This window comes from Benincasa hispida, chromosome 8 (assembly GCF_027475165.1).
Source record: "Benincasa hispida cultivar pf3 chromosome 8, pf3_genome.v1.1, whole genome shotgun sequence".
In the NCBI taxonomy this organism is placed as follows: domain Eukaryota; kingdom Viridiplantae; phylum Streptophyta; class Magnoliopsida; order Cucurbitales; family Cucurbitaceae; genus Benincasa; species Benincasa hispida.
The window spans coordinates 64,767,572-64,785,548 of NC_143485.1; the positions used below are offsets into that span (position 1 = coordinate 64,767,572).

At 32.1% G+C, this 17,977-nt stretch overlaps 1 protein-coding gene across 1 annotated transcript; it reads left to right on the top strand.

Annotated features, from left to right (window-relative positions):
* The first annotated feature begins 8,704 nt into the window (after nt 1-8,704).
* Nucleotides 8,705-10,162, top strand: LOC120082663 (adenine phosphoribosyltransferase). Its single transcript, XM_039037922.2, has 2 exons — nt 8,705-9,345; nt 9,740-10,162. Exons 1-2 carry the CDS (start codon nt 8,872-8,874, stop codon nt 9,908-9,910), a joined length of 645 nt encoding a protein of 214 aa, XP_038893850.1. The 5' UTR covers nt 8,705-8,871; the 3' UTR covers nt 9,911-10,162.
* Nucleotides 10,163-17,977: the final 7,815 nt, after the last annotated feature.

Consider the following 17,977-nt stretch of genomic DNA (forward strand, 5'->3'; position numbering starts at 1 on the left):
ATAGCTGGCGGCTTTATAGGGTTTGTAATGGTCAAAAGAGCCTTCTACTGTCCAAGAACAACTTTGATCTTTGCCTTCCATAACTCAAAATCTCTTCTCCCATCAAACTTCTTTATTTCGAATTTGGTTGCAGCCATTCTTTAAATATAAGTATACAAATCTCTATTTCTTGATCTTCAAAGAATCTGAATCTTGGACTAATCTGGTTCTGATAACAATGGTTGGGTTTAAAACCCAATTCTTATGGCCAAAAAGAAATCTTTGTGATGAATAGACTTCCAGTAGCCTCTCCCCAAACCACACATGCAAAATACACAGACTCTTTCTTTTCTAATCCCACAAATTCTCTCTTCCCTCTTTCGCAGATGCTCGATGATGAAGAAAAAGAATCTGATGATGTGTAGAGGATCAAATAAGTAGTAGAAGAAGATTATGAAACAAGAACACACAAAGTTGAGTGGTTCGGCAGAATTGCCTTCATCCACTTTCTAATTCTTGTAGAGATTTTTACAAATGAAACTTACACACACTCAAACTCACATATGATTTTATTTATATGCAGAAAGGTTAAGGAAAATCAACAAGTAGATTGAATTTGGAGGTTACAAAAGAAATAGGTAAGTCTGTTTTTAATTTCCTCTTCAACTTCCTCTCTTCACCTGTCTACTTTGTCTCTAAAATGTTGTAGAAATAGCGGAAAATTAGAAAGAATGGTGGAAGGAAAGATTAAATTTAATTTGGACAGAATTTTTTAAGTTGAAGACATCCTCTCCCTCCCCACACTATTTAACTATTTTTTTTTAATTTTAATTTCACCACCGAAAGGCAACGAAAAACATAAGTTAAATAATCGAAATCCAAATTCACAAATATAATCAATATTGTCCGTTTAGTTATAAATTAAAAGAAGACTTGAGAGTTTGATTTTGGAGAGATTAAAATGACATAATTACAGGTTGAATTAAGCTCCTATTTCCTCTCAAATACAGCATTTTCGTTTCCACTTTGTAGATTTCGTTGAAATTTCAGTGAGTTTACACACTGTTTTTTGCCAGATCTCTCATTCTCACCCAAATTAAAACAATCTTCTGCTAGACATAGACCATAACATCTATGTCCTTTTCTGTCCATCGTCAACCTCAGAAATTAAAATGTTCATTTTAAAACTTCAATAACCTCATAAACTAAATTCAAATCTTAAGAATTAAAAGTGTATTTTACCTTCATTACAAAAGGTAAAATATGAGCTTTTGATTCAACTATAACTACGAATAACTCAAAAAAAAAGAAAAAAAAGAAAAAAAAAGGAAGGATATCCATAGATACAATTTATCCGACAATACAAATATAAGACTGCAACTTTAGAGATATAGTGTTGGTGACTTCAAAATTGATGAATGAAAATTAATAAAATTTACTAACTTCGTACCATTTTAACTTATAATATGTAGATTAATAAAGTCCTTTATTAAATCAGAATAACATTAAAATGAGCAATTTCGTTGAAAGAAAGTAAAATTTGAAGCATTTGATTCCATTTTTAATAGGAGATTTGCGTGTGTGTGTATATGTGTATGTGTATGCATATAGATATATGTATGTATATAGATGTATGTATGCATGTATATTTTCTGTATTTGATGCATTAAATACTGAATGCAATAATATATGGATGTTTTCTATAGATGTTTAGATATTGCTTTGATCCTTGCACTTTTCAAATCTGGTTCATTTTTATCGTTGCACCTTTAGATTTTGCTCATTTTCATCCCCATTATTTCATCCTCTAGTTTTACAAGTAATCATTTTCATCCCTTTATCTACATTTTTACTTTATTTTTTCAATTGAAATTTTAGTATGACACTTCATGCACTAATTTTTTTAAAAAATGTGGTCATAAATTTGTATTAAATAGTTTCTACTGTGTGAAAAAAAAAATAGAGAGAAATTGATCACCTTTTCAAAATACAAAGACCAAAATGGATATTTTGAAAGTGTAGGACCAAAATGAGCGTTATAAAAGTAATAATCAAAATGAACTAAAACCAAAAGTATAAGGTATAAATTTCTCAAAAAAAAAATGTAAGGATCAACAAAGTGGTATTTAAACCTATATAGATATATATATAATTTGAATGAGATTCAAATGAGTTAAATATACTTCTTCACTCCAAATCCCCTTTTGAATTTTCATTCAAGAGGTTCTCACAACTCTTGGTCCTTTGGTGGAATAATAATGTTGATTAAGAAATTTTGACCAATCATATATTTTCAAGTCATTAATTTAAATTAATAAGAGTCGAAATTACAAATTTACATGTGTCCTCAAATTAAATTATAAGACATAATTAAAAATTTGGTAATAAATCAAACAACACCATTTGTCTAAGCATTGATCTATCGAGTAACATCAACTAGTTCAATCAAATTATGTCATGTGTCAATTAGACTCCAAGATAATTTAGCTCAGATTCAATAAAAGTGTATTGGGAAATTTTTTAATAATTTCTTAAAATGGATTGGATTAAGTCCAAATAAACCCTAAAAAAAACAATTAAAATTTAAGGATTGATCATTGGAGTGAACCAACAAGTCCAAAAGCCAACATCCAAAGAGATCTCGACAAGCTTAGAAATTAAAATTTAAAGAATCAAAGTATAAAATTAGAGTCTATTAACACTTCTAAATTTTAATACAAATCCAGTTCTTTTACACGAATCAAATTTCTGTGTCGAAATTTTGTGTAAGAAAAAGTCAATAAGATTAAGATTCTTCGAAAAAAAGTATTTACTTATTATTCCTTAAATTTATGTTAAATTATAAATAATTCAAAGTCGATCAAACTTGATTTCTAAAATGTTGAGAGGTCACAGCCTTCAATTGGCTGAATGGTTTATTCTTAGGGTGTTGTCTAGCAAGAAAAACAATTATATATTTTGTTAAGGAAAAAAGAGTTCATGTTGCACATATTTAACCATGAGAATTATTTCAAATATCTACCATAATTGTTAGAAAATGAAGAGTAAAAGAATTAGAAGATGATAGAAGAAGAATAAGGGGTTGTTCGGGTCTAAGAGTGGAGTGTAGCCCACTCCATGTTTGGGGCTCCAAGATTATGTTGAAAATAAATCATAGTGAACACTGTTCCCAACGCATAAATTGTACCTCCTTCACTATTTGCAATCCATCCCTTTCTTCTCCCCTGTCTCTTTTGTCTCCTTTCTTCTCCGATCGAAAGAAATGCTCAGATCCAAGATGTTCTTCCTTCTCTCTTTACTTCTCCAAGATAACTTTTTTGTTCTATCTTCTCCACTAATTTCACTCTTCATTTCCGTCGATTGGGGTTTCGTTTGACTTCCTCCCTTTCATTGTTGTTCTAAACGTGTCCATCATTATTCCTCTTGCCAATCCAAACGAATACTATCCCTTGTCACTCCAAACCTTTGATTCCCTCTGCTACATCATTCGATTCTCTTACTCTGTCGTTTCAACCTAATTTGTTTGGTTGAGGGACGATTGTGCTTGGTGGGGGATGGAGGTTATCATTTGGAGAGTGGTAGGGGGTGAAGGACAAATTGTAGAGCTTGGTAGGGAGGGGACAGGGAGGTCAAAGGTAATCTTCTTTTCCCTTTTCTCAGCCGACGATGAGGTCTTATTTTTTTTTTTTTTCAATTTTAGCTCAAAATTTTGCAAATTATGCTATCTGTTTTCCATTGTATGTCTTTCCATCTACTTCATAAATGTAATTGGTATATCTTTTCCCTCTTTCTCCAACATTTTGCTATCATGGGTGTTGACTAGCGCCTTCTTATTATAACTTATTTTGTATAGTACTGATATTGTTTATTGTAACTTGTTTTAGGGTTGGTCTTGTTACGAATCAGCCACATCAAACACTATTTACCAACTATATCTTGCCAAGGTGATAACTATCTATCATTATTATGGAATTTGAAATTATCATTATGCTTTATGTAATTCTTTTCGGGATTTAGGTTACACACTTTTCTTTCTTACTTAAGTTTGTTGCTAATCATTACTTTTTATGTGCTTTTGTCAGGGTGGACTATTAGCATACTCGAGCGTTGCATGAGGTCCATTAACATGAATTTATAGTTGTTTGGACGAATATTCATATATTCTTGCTTATAGTTGTTTGTATGATGAAAATATTCATATATGTTTGTTTCATATTTGTAGCTATTTGGATTAATAACATGAATTTATAGTTGTTTGGAGGAATATTCATATATACTTCTGCTTTATAGAAAAAAACGTACTTTAAAGGTACGTTGACTTATATTTTCATTACAATAATGAAAGATAAATTTATAGTTGGATGAATATTTGAAGGATTTTTATGTTTGGATGAATAACATGAGATTATACTTGAAGAAATAACAAGAATTTTTTTAGGAGTATTAGTTCATATTTTACATAGAAAAAGTACCTTTGTTGTGTATATATATATATAAGAACATACCGAATAAGTATTGTTTAATATGACATAAAAAAAGAACACAAAAAAATCAATCTGTTGTATATGTTTTTTTAAAAAAAGATTACCAATCTATAGCGTATTCCTTTTTAGAGTAACTGGGAAAAAAATATAAAAAATCAGTTTGCTATATTATTTTTTTCAAGAAAAGATTACGAATCTATAGCGTATTTGTTTTTAGAATAACAAGAAAAAAGAACATAAAAAATCAGTTTGCTAGATTTATTTTTTTAAAAAAAGAGTCTCAATCAACAATGTAATCGTTTCTAAAAGAACGTAAACAGAGAACATACAAAAGCAATGTTGTTTACTATGACATACAAAAAAAACTTAAAAAATCAATTTGTTGATTTGTTTTCTAAAAAAGAGTACCAATCAATAGTGTACTCGTTTTTAAAAGAACATAAAAACAGAACATAAAAAAATGTTGTTTGATATGGCATTAAAAAAGAACATAAAAAGTGAACATAAAAATTCAGTACGAAAATTACTTTACGATATAAAATTTATCTTTCAGGACCATATCCAAATTTTTTAGTGTATAATAGACCCAACAGAACTAGTTATGATACTAGCAGTATTCATAACTTCACAATGTCAGTTACTTTTAACAAATAGAATTATTACTGAATGACCAAGGTACCTCCCCAAATTGACCAAAAAAATAAGGATTAGCTTTTAACATAAATTAAAATCCAATTAATTTTGTATAAATTGGTGGACCATAGTGTTTTAATTATATTTTCAAAATATGATAATTCTTATGCATAATTATTTGTATTATAAAAAATAATAGTAGAAAAAAATTATACACGGTCTAAAATAATCTACATTCAAATTATAAGGCTGTTATAATTTAGACTACAATAACCTACTCCAAACACATGCTAAAATACTTTACACCCCAAATACAGACTATAATAGTATGCATCCCAAACATAGACTATAATAAAACACAGTTTATTATAACCACAGACTACAATAACCACAAATTATAATAATCTACTCTACACCCTAAAGGTCCCCTAAATTTTGGAGTTACCTCATAGTACCTAAATACTAGGAAATTTTTAAGAAATAAAATGAGAAGATTAAGAGAATCAATGCCTTCAACCTCTAGGAATTAAATAAGTTCATGTCAATTACTGTTGGGTTAAGCTCATGGCTAAAAGAATCAATGCTTTGTGTAGAAGTCGACTTGTTAGAATATTTCGAACAAAATAACCCATAGGATTAAATAATAACATAAAAGAAAATAAGTTAAAATACTATTTTAGTCTCCGTATTTTGAAGTTTGTTCAAGTTTAATCTACTTTCATATGCTTCAATACATCTTAAATTTAGTTCCTTGAAATTAATTTTATCAAAATTGATTAAAAAACAATAATGATTTTCATACCAGAAAGTATAATATTTGAATATGTTTCCAAAGTTTATAGTAGAAGACTTAAAAGATAGTAAAATGTTTTTTTTGAAAAAAATAATAATAAATTAGTATAGAGACTAAATTAGACCATTCCAGAGTATATGATATTTTTAACGAAGAAAATATCTACCTTTTTTCATAATTATTTATCTCAATTAAAAAATTCATAATAGCACCCGGATAAAAGAAAAGTAAGAAAAAAAACCAAATGTTGAGAAAATATTGAAGTTAAAAACACATTTAATTTTGTAGCAATAACAATTTGGTTCTTCAACTTTAGTCGGTAACAATGATGTCGTGCTAGTTGCCTTTAATTTTGTCAACAAAGAAGTAATAACAATTTTTATTCTTTTAAAAAAATCATATTTAATGACATTCGTTCTTTGTTGGACTGTCTCTCTTTCCTTTTAAGAATATATTCACACGTCCCATTTTTCAATAAATAAATAAATAAAGGAAATACTGTAAAGCCAATTGGTACATGATTTTGTCGGTCAGATAACAAGAAGATAAATTTAAACCTTACACTTTTAAATTTAATCAAAGAGTATATCAAATTTAGATAAGGATCTAATTTTAGCTTTTAAACTTTAGAAAGTGTCGTAATTTTAACCCTCTAAAAGTTCTTACTCCAAATGCTAAAATATAAAATACATGTATAATATGAAAATTTAAAATTTTAGGGAAATTAAGACATTATGATAATATTTTATGGGATTAAAATATATGAATTTCTTTAAAGTTATCAGATAGTTTTTTTGTCTTGTGTATCAAAATGCGCTAGTTCAACGAACATAAAACTTATACTATGAACAAATAATATTGCATGGGTGCATACCACCTATAAAGAATTTTTTTAAAATAATATTTTAAAAAAGAAAGAAAAAAGACTATGTCATGTGGTAACGTATGATAGGACAATTAACGTAAAAGATAAAGTGAGGTAGTCTATGGTATACCTAACTATTTTTCTACCTCGAAATTATAGATTTGATTTCTTAAGGGTTTTTATTTCAAGTAACAATGAGAATGGACATTTGGATTATTGCATTTGTTTTGTAGTAATGTAAAAGGTATTTGGAGATTTTCAAGCATCCTAGATTCCCTTACTGAGGTATTTCAAGAGTTTTGGATACCTTTCTGAAACGTTGATTTTTTTTTTTTTTTTTTTTTTCGATTTTCATATTACTCGTCTTTTGTTATATCGAAGTTGCTTTTTTTTTAGAAAAGTACTCAAATTCAAATTCAAAGTAATATTTATTTTTATTAAACATTTTAAATTAATATATTTTATTTTATCGAGAAAAATAAAATATAAAAATAATATAAACTATACTAATTTAAATAAATTTCAAATTAATAAAAAATGTGATGAGTTCATATTATATTAAATTAATTATAAATTAATAAATAATTTTGGACCCGTGTTTAGATCCAAATGATTATCAAACAAACGTCGACAAACAATGAATCTTTGGATCATCTTAATTGGAATAGAAAAATGCCATTGATTTTTATTCCTTAAAAGGATAAAATTAAGAAGGCATCCCTACCTCGTAGGTATCAATTTCCACCTTTCTTCATATTTCATTTGATCAATATTGTGTAAAATATATAATTTGAGTCGATTAAAATCCAAAATTTTCATAAGCTAATCCATTTAAACCTTTCATTATATTTACCTTTGAAAATCATTCATCCATCAATTTTCAAACATGTGGAGACTTCTTTAAATATCAACTTTAAAAAATGAATGATTAGAGTAAATGCTTGAACAATTCTTAAAGAAAATTTTTGTTAAGGGTCTACACCGATTCATTTATGAATGTTTAAAGGTTTAATTGATATAATTATAAGTTTCACATAAGATTTTTCCAATGATATATAATAGAGGAGGCAAATTGATCCAGTTACAAAAGTTTACGATTTTTATATCTTTCAGAAAGGTATTCAAATTCAAAATAATATTTACTTTATTAAAATGCTTAAATCAATATATAGGTTAAAAATCACTTATAGTCACTAAACTTTCATAAAAGGAACAATTTAGTCCATTAACTTTCAATTTTGTAACAATTTAGTCCCAAAATTTACTATTTAACAATTTAGTCATTATACTTTAATATGTTTAATAGTTTAATCCCTATTATAGAAATAGAGTTGAGATTTAATAAGATTTCTTGCATAAATAAACCGATAAACTAATTAGAGACTCAATATTTTTATAAAATATAAAGTCTACATCATAAAATAATAAAAATTGATATCTAATTTTGATAAATTTGTTTACGATAGAGACTAAGTTATTATAAATTTAAAGGTACAGGGATTAAGTTGTTACACATTAAAGTTCATGGACTAAATTGTTACAAAATTAAAAATACAGGAACTGAATTATTATTAACCAAAGTTGAGAGACAAAATTGTTACTTTCACTAAAGTTTAGAGACCAAAAGTGTTTTTAACTCAACATATATTATTTTATTTATATATGAAAACGAGAAATTATATTAATCTAAAAGAATTTCAAAATTAATAAAAAAAATGTTTGTATAAGTTGATATTGTATTAAATTAATTATAAACTAATAAATAGCTATAAGTACAAGTATTTTTTTTTTTTTCAAATATCAAAATAAACATGACTAATCGCACACATCTATAATTTCCACCATCTAAAAATTTAAACTTATCTACCTTTTAAAAAAAAAAAAAAACAAACGGCTGGAATCTTTTGACCTTAATTGCAAAAAATAAAAGAAAAAAATAAATAAAATGCCATTGATTTTTATTCCTTGAAAGGATAAAATTAAGAAGGCATCCTTAGACCTTAAGTAAGGATATATGCGTAAAATTTTCAATAAATTATGGGTCAAATCCAGCCTCACCGTCGTCTTCTCCATCGATCAGTCAGCCGGCGGTGAAAAAGGAAAGAAAGAAAAAGAAAATGGGCAGAACGGCGGCATCTCTTCCGGTCACTCTCTTCTTCTTCTTCCTTCTTCTAACCTCCTTACCGCCGTCCTTCTCCTTCTCCTTCTCCCAATTCAAAACCCTATTTTCCCTCGCACATTCCCTCATGTCTCGCGTCGCCAATTTACGCGCCTCCCGCGGCGACTTCGCCGGCTCACAACGGGCCAGGCACATTGCCCAAAAGCTTGAACCAGGGCTCGGATTTAGCTTCTGGGGCTCCATGTGGTCGCTCGCCTGGGACTACACCAAGAACTACGCTTGGAGAGACCTCCCCTTTTCGGAACTTTACGACGCCGTTCCCGACATGAACCAATTGCTTAGGGCCTTCAATGAGTTGACTCGGTTGGAATCAGACTCGGCTAGGGCGAGTTGGGTGGCGCGGAATTACCAATCTCTTCTCGGGGTCTCCAATTCGCTGTTGCAGAGGCTTCTTAAAGTGTTTCGAAAAGCGGTACGCTTTCAACTGTCTGGAAGGTGTTTGTTAAAATGTCTGAATGAAAAGTTCAGTGCAAAATGATCCCATTTGTTACATGATATGATAGGATATTAAATTTCTCTTCATCCATCTACTTAAGCTTTTGAATTAATCTTGATTTAAGATTCTACCAATGTAAGAGGCCATGTTCAAATACTTGTTATTTTCTCTCCAATTAACATCAATTTCTATTTGTTAGGTCGTCTCATTTAAGTCCACAAAGAAAAGTTTTAGAAGATATGATATTAAATTTATCTATGTCCATCCATTTAAGTTTTTGTTAGGTCATTCTTCATATTTTAAGTCGGGAAGACAGTTAATATATGTACAATTAATGTATGTTTGTTGTTTTTTTTGGATGGATGGGCAGGGGGCTTGGAAGGAAGTGGTGGAGACAGTTCAAAAGGAAGTGGTGGACGGTGGATTGCTGAAGGACTGCTTGGAACTGGGAAGTGGTGATTTGAAAGGCATGATTCAGATTCTCAAGGATTTGGCTTTGAATTTCTATTCCTCCACTTCTGGCCGGCCTAATGAACTGTAAGAATCAGAGACCCTTTTTTCCTCTCCATTCTTAGTTTTGAACAGCATGGCTCAATTGAAATCTCCCCCTTGAGTTCCTCTTTGCTTACTTTGAGATTTGAACATCAAATGCAGCTACTGATATGTAGAGCTTTTCTCAATTAGCTAGATAACTTATAGAGCTTTTCATTTATGCAGTCACTGTAAGCATCGTGTTAAAGAAACGGTGTCATAATCTATTCAATATATATATATAACTTACTTTTCAATTGCATGGATTGGAATTTTATCAAATAGTTTTCTTTTGGTTTTAACATTGATATAACTACACATGTGGAAAGGAAGGATTCTTTCATCACTTGAGTGTACTATAATCAGGTCGCACTATATTTAATAAAAGTTAAATGGAGACAAATGGAAACTATATAACAAGCTGATATTTAAATCGAAAGAAGAACTTAGAAATTGAAACTAGTTTGGGAGGAGAATATGTTGGGAGATTTCTGAGTTGAAACGTTGAGTTTGGTAATAGAACTTGTGTATGCACCCCTGGAATATAGTATAAGAAAGTTTTGCCCCTTGATTTTTTAAATTAATTGTAAAATTAATCAATTATGTGAGCTCGTAGTCAGTTTGAGGAAATGTGTTGTAAGCCAGTTAAGTTAATTTCATATTTCATTAACATTATGAAAGCTGCGAAGAAATTTCTACACTACTCTTCAAGAAATTTGACCAAATTATAGAAAAACCTTAAAATCAAATGCATTTTATCAGTGATATGGAAATATAGATTAACGATAATAGATTCAATAAAGGAAAAAAAAAAAAACCCCAACAAGGTTGTGTTTGGAGATTTTTGTACGAATAACCTATTTTAAGAGACCCAAATGAAATTTGACCTTTTAAAAAATCAAGTTTTTTTACATTTTGCTTTATGTCATCGACGAGTAAAATTACCCTAAATGACCAACGAAGTATGCATGTAGGTATCTCTCGCTTCTCTCTCCTCTCTTCTTGTTTCCATTTCTCTCGTCTAGCTTCTCTTTCTCTCTTCTCGCTTCTCTCCTTCTTCTTGTTTGTTTCTCTCTCTCATCAATTACCCTTTTCTCCCTTCTCGTGTTTTGTCCAACTTGCTGCCTTCAATATTGGGAAAATAAATGCTGATGGCCGCTTTTTGTGGAGAATAAAGAGAGAGGAATAGAGAAGGATGAGGAGCAAAGGCGAGAATCTAAGAGTGATAATTGAAGCGTGATCTAAGATTGAGAATCAATGAGCAAATTTCATCATGTACCCATCTTTGGTTGTTTTGGTAATTCCACCCAACAATGATGCAAGTAGAAAGTCAAAATTCTTGGATTTTCAAAATCTGGGTCAAATCTCATTTGAGCCTCTAAAAAGAGGCCATCAATGCTAAGTTTCCATTGTTTAATGTTCCTAATATTTCTCGATGTGTTTGAATAAAAAAATAGAAAACCTAGATCATGGTTTAGAAAGTTGTTGAAGATGTGTTCGTAATATATTTGTTGTGTCGGAAAAGGGAGAGGAAAATAAATATGCGTCTTATGTTATGTGTTGATCTCCATGCATTGATGGTCATGGGTTGGACTAGAAAATATACAATATGCGTTTAAGAATGTATGCGATGACCATGTGTTCCTGTCATAAGTTTTCTCGCTTTCTCGCCAAGTATAACGGAGAACACAAGTTTCTCGGGGTGATCCGAGGTCGAACACAGGGACATGTAACTCAATGTTTATGAAGTAATGCGTTTGAGACAATGAATAAAAGTAAAAAGATAAAAATAAAAGATTATGCGCTACTCCTACTCCTAACTAAACAGATTGAGCAATGAAAATTTAACTATGAGAATTGATAGAGATGCAACAGTCGTTCATGCATAATAATGTTCATTATGTTAGGTCGTCCGAGTAATCCTAGCTCACCACACTAACGCATCGCACCTCTCGGTGGCCAGCCACATGTCTATATCTCTATAATGCATGGTTGCGTCGAGCATAAGATCATGTCTATCTCTAGATACAATGCATACTTTATTTTAGTGTGTTCCACTACCCACCTTCTCAGGCGGTTAGTTGCGGCTAATCAACTCATATACAAGCATTGCAATAGTTTACAGACAAGCATTGCTACAGTCTCACACCAAGCGAAGAGGATTAACTCACTATACTCGCACAATGCACACCTCTCGGTGGGTTGCTACATGTGTCCTATCTCTAGGCTACACGATTGAGTATGCGACCGCCTTTGATAATTAAACGATGATAAAGATAAAGAAGATGGCATTGAAGGAATTAAGATATGAATTGATTACAAAATGTATTAATGTCTTAAGCCAAAATGTAATACAATATAGAGACAAGAGGAGAAATGGAAGGCTAGATGAAAATAATCTCTTGCTTTTCATCTGAAATGCGTCAAGGTTGCTGGTGGCGCCATGGATGGATGATGGAAAAGTCTCTCTCGAGCTCTATCTCCGGCGAAAACTCCGGTCGTCACTCGGAATGGGTTGTGGAGGTGAATAATCCTAAAAAAAATCTCGCTCATGCTCTCATCTATGATCGCAAGCATCTGCCTTAAGGCAGAAGCTCGGATGCCTTGAAGTGAAGGTCCAAGGTGCTATTTATAGAGCTTAAACGCCGACAACGTTCATGATTGCGTTCTGCCTCACTGCTACTTTTGTCGCGGTATGGGAAATGTGAACATCATCTTATCTTGTTGATACTCTCAAGGTATGCGTTCATGCTTGTTTCTTCTTGAAGTATCAACGCATTCCACCCACCTTGCGATCATCCTCTTATCATGGCTATCGTTCTGTAGTTGCAGCATTTCATGTGACGAACTGGTCTTCATGAAGATCAACGTATGCGATCAACTTTGCGACGTTCTAGGATCAACGCGTGTGATCAACTTTCGATGGTCTAGGATCAACGTGTGCGATCGATTCCTACAATGGCTGCAAAAATACACTTTGATGCATAATAACGCATGATATAAGCTTAGTGAGAATTTTCAGTGCTGATCGACGCAAGCTCACTTTTCCACATGAATCCTTGGTATTATTAACGCATATTCTGTTTATTAGTCCTCATAATTCTAAGTAAAAGGCTATAATAGCTTGTATTTCTACGAGTTATTACATCCCCAAACTTAGAATCATACTTGTTTTCAAGCATTTCTTATACTTAGGAAATTCAAAATTCACCCTCGAGCTTTTCCTTTGCGATGAACAGCTTTTCAAAATATAATTCACTCGTACCTCTAACCTTGGTAGCAACGCTCTCCTCAACTTTGGCTACTTCTTCAAAGAGATATTTTCTAAGTTTAAATCTAGTAAGCCTCTGCTAAAAAACCTTTTTACCCATTTCTGGCAACTTTGTGTTTAACATTTTACAATGTGTTCATTTAAAACAATTCAAAACAATTCAAAACTTTGCGATACATTATTAGATTGAGGCGTTGAACCTGGTTACGCTCTTCATTTTGGCTTGCCCCCACGGGTGTCATATGGATATCCAACTTCGGTTGTGTGCCATATTCAACTCAACTCTTGCCTTAGCTTATTTGGGTTGTACCAGACAGAGGAGTTGTTATTATGCGTTGATTCTGGTCACCTACTTTCGTTTTGGCTTACCTACACCGGTGTCATACGAAGTATCTAACTACGGGTAAGTGTCGTTTACAACTTTAACTCTTATCAGCTTGGGTCTCCCCTTTGCGCTGACAGTGGAGGTTTTTTTTTTTTAATTTTTTTTCTTTTTCTTTTTGAATTGAAATAAACATCGCAATGCTTAGACTGGATGCATTTGTCCGAACCACTGCCTCCCTCAAACTTAGAGAGTAGCAGGGATCTTTGCCAAAAAGCTAAAAACAAACTCATTCAGGAATGCGGTAGAAGATGTTTGAGCAGAGGTTTACACATAATAAAATTTAGACTGTCAAACTTTGAAGAAGCTACTAAAGTGGGGTGAGCTGTGCAACTTTTAGTTAATGGATGTAGTGAATTATAAGTATTATGGATGCTAATTTATCAACGCATAAGAAAGCAAGTGGACAAAGAAGAATTTCAGAAGGATAACGCATAAAAGATAACAAGAAAAGACCTATAAGCAGAATATCAATTTCGTCAATAATTAGAACTCATGCAGGGAAATAGCCATGTGTTGAATGGTGAAGAAGATTCTTCTTCCGAACCACCGCACCGAGTGGAATTATTAACGCACCTACAAGGAGCGAATGCACATCTCATTCAAGAAAGCAGCCGAAAATCCAAAATGACAATATTCAAATAAATAAACTAAAGTTAACAAGGAAAGAAAAGTAAAGATAGCGTAGAAGACATCCCTGGAGAAATTGGAGTGAAGCTATCGCAAGGAGTCTTCCACGCAGGAGATTGATCTCAATTGCTTAGGTTAAGAGACTCGTTGTCTCGACCACTGGAGCTTTCAGTCATTGTTGGCCACATGTTGGCTGACAAGCGCCTAAGACTGCTTTCAGCTTGTGCGACAGATAACCTTTCTATCTCGAGGTCAATATTGATTTTCGGCACATTGCCTTTACTCAAATATTATTTGCAACTTGGTTGTACAAGCTACAATACGCCCATGATTAAGGGTGCCTGCGAAAACACAAAACTTAGCGAACTATTAGCTGCCAAGTCCCCGGCAACGGTGCCAAAAACTTGTTACGTTGGAAAAGGGAGAGGAAAATAAATATGCGTATTATATTATGCATTGATCTCCATACGTCGATGGTCATGCGTTGGACTAGAAAATATACAATATGCGTTTAAGAATGTATGCGATGACCATACGTTCCTGTCACAAGTTTTCTCGCTTTCTCGCCAAGTATAACGAGAACGCAAGTTTCTTGGGGTGATTCGAGGTTGAACACAAGGACTTGTAACTCAATGTTTATGAAGTAATGCGTTTGAGGTAATGAATAAAAGTAAAAAGATAAAAGTAAAAGATTATGCGCTACTTCTACTTCTAACTAAACAGATTGAGCAATGGAAGTTTAACTATGAGAATTGATCAGTCATTAACGCATAATAATGTTCATTATATTAGGTCGCCTGAGTAATTCCAGCTCGCCACACTAACGCATCGCACCTCTTGGTGGCCAGCCATATGCCTATATCTCTATAATGCATGGTTGCGTCGAGCAAAAGATCGTGCCTATCTCTAGAAACAATGCATACTTTACTTTAGTGTGTTCCACTACCCACCCTCTCACGCGGTTAGTTGCGGCTAATCAGCTCATAGATAAGCATTGCAACAACCCATAGACAAGTGTTGCTACAGCCTCACACCAAGTGAAGAGGATTAACTCACTATACTTGCACAGCGCACACCTCTTGGTGGGTTGCTACATGCATCCTATCTCTAGGCTACACGATTGAGTATGCGGCCACCTTTGATAACTAAACGATGATAAAGATGAAGAAGATGAAGAAGATGAAGAAGATGGCGTTGAAAGAATTAAGATATGCATTGATTACAAAATGTATTAATGTCTTAAGCCAAAATGTAATACAATACAGAGACAAGAGGAGAAATGGAAGGCTAGATGAAAACAATCTATTACTTTTCATCCGAAATGCGTCAAGGCTGCTTGTGGCGCCATAGATGGATGATGATCGCAAGCATCTTCCTTAAGGAGAAGCTCGGATCTCTTGAAGTGAAGATCCAAGGTGCTATTTATAGAGCTTAAATGCCGACAATGTTCATGATTGCATTTTGCCTCACTGCTACCTTTGTCGTGGTATGGGCAATGTCAACATTATCTTATCTTGTTGATACTCCCAAGGTATGCATTCATGTTTGTTTCTTATTGATGTATCAACGCATTCCACCCACCTTGCGATAGTCCTCTTATCATGGCTATCGTTCTGTAGTTACAGCATTTCATGTGATGAACTAGTCTTCATGAAGATCAACGCATGCGATCAACTTTGTGATGTTCTAGGATCAACGCGTGCAATTGATTCCTACAATGGCTGAAAAAATACACTTTGATGCATAATAACGCATGATATAAGGTTAGTGAGAATTTACAGTGCTGATCGACGCAAGCTCATTTTTTCACATGAATCCTTGGTATTATTAACACATATTCTACTTATTAGCCCTCATAATTCTAAGTAAAAGGCTACAATAGCTTGTATTTCTACGAGCTATCAATATCTATGAAACATTTTTTAAAGAAAAATACTTGCATCTTGGTTGTACGCACTTTTTAGTAACTCACTCATTTGTCTTACCCCAATTTGTCACATGGCAATTTTTTTTAAAAATAATTTTGATTTTTCTTTTTTCCTCTCTAGTTAGAGTAGACGATTCAAAGATGGATGTAGCTGAAAGTGCACCCAAACATAATAGTTTTTTATGAGTCGGATGTTGTTATACGGTGTGGATGAACCAAAAGTGACTCTCCTAAAGCCTTTGCTAAGTTTTGGGCTTCCAAAATGATTAAGAGAACCTTAGTACAACTTTTTACTTCACTAATAAGCAAATATGGTCAACTTCTAGCTAGAGAATTAGACTCAACCAAAACCTTTGAGATAGGTTGCAAATGGGATATATGGTTTAGACCTTGGATGATTGCCATAGTCTCAACAATCTTTAAATTATTTAATAATGCTCAATCTATACTTCAAAGTTCAAATCCTCTTCCAACTCCAAGGACCATTGTCTTGATTAGTACTTTCTTCCCACTAAAACAAATCGTATCCTCTTTCTATCCTTACAGTACCCTCTAAACTCGTTCCTTGATTTCGTTGAAGATATCTAACATTTTGTTGTAATTTCAAATAAAATTCAAATCTATGGACCAAATTCAAACAAAACTCAAATGTCAAGGATAAAAAGTGTAACATTTCGAAACCTAATGACCAAATAAGAATTAGATCCCAAATCTAAGACCAAAAATGTAATTTTTTCGTGATTATTTGACTTTAGACCTCTTCCTATGTTACAAAATCCACCTACTTCGTCATCCAGTAGCTCTCTTCCCTTTGGCTTGCAAGAAGATTTAAGTTGTCATCTAAAACAAGTTATTTTAGCATTTACATTTGTTACCCAATGAAGAAATTAATTTAATTGATTTAAACAATCTTTCACTTGGATTACAAGTTTCTATATAAGCCATTTTAGGTATTGAACATTTAATGCGCAACCAAATTCTACTCTATAGAACAAACTCCGTCTAATTACCAAAGAGGTCTTTTGTTTGTCACATCACTACAACTCAACCTTTAGTCATCTATACTAACTATATTAGATGACGGACTCATTTAGATTGACTTAAAAAAAATATATCTTTTAAAAAAAACTCATTTTTATGTTTTCATAAAAATTGATTAAGATATTCTTGAAAAGTTATTTTGAGTCGTTGTCAAGCACTTCAATTTCTTCCAAAATAATTTATTTTTTAAATTAAACACTTAAAAATGTATTTCAAACATACCCGACATCGATAGAGCGACATGAAATATAATATATTTCTTGGGTAACAATTTTACATTGTAAAATTTTAAATTTAAGATCTAAATACATTAAATTTTCAAAATTTGAACTTTTTGGATCGTATTAGCATCTAAATTCAAGTATAGATATCAAAAGGAAACATCCCCTTAACAAAGAGGTAAGAAGTCATAGGTTCAATCCATGGTTGGCTACCTACTTAAGATTTAGTATCCTACATTCCTTGATACTCAAATATTGTAGGGTCCGACGGATTGTCCTGTGAAATTAATCGAGATGTGTAAAAGTTGACATGGATACTCATGGATATAAAATAAAATAAAATAACAAATACGAATATTGTGCATTTTGATCGAGTAAATTAAAAAAAGACAATCCAAATGGGTTCATTAAAAAAAAAAATAATAAATATATATATATATATATATTTTTTTTTTAAAAAAAAAAAAAAAAAAAAAACCTAAGACAAGTTAAAAGTTACCCTAGTCCTTTCTTTAACTCCACCATGTTTATTGATGTCAAAGGGCATAAAACTTATATTACGGCCACGAGGGCATTGAAGGAAAATTAATGGAAGCGGCAAAAAG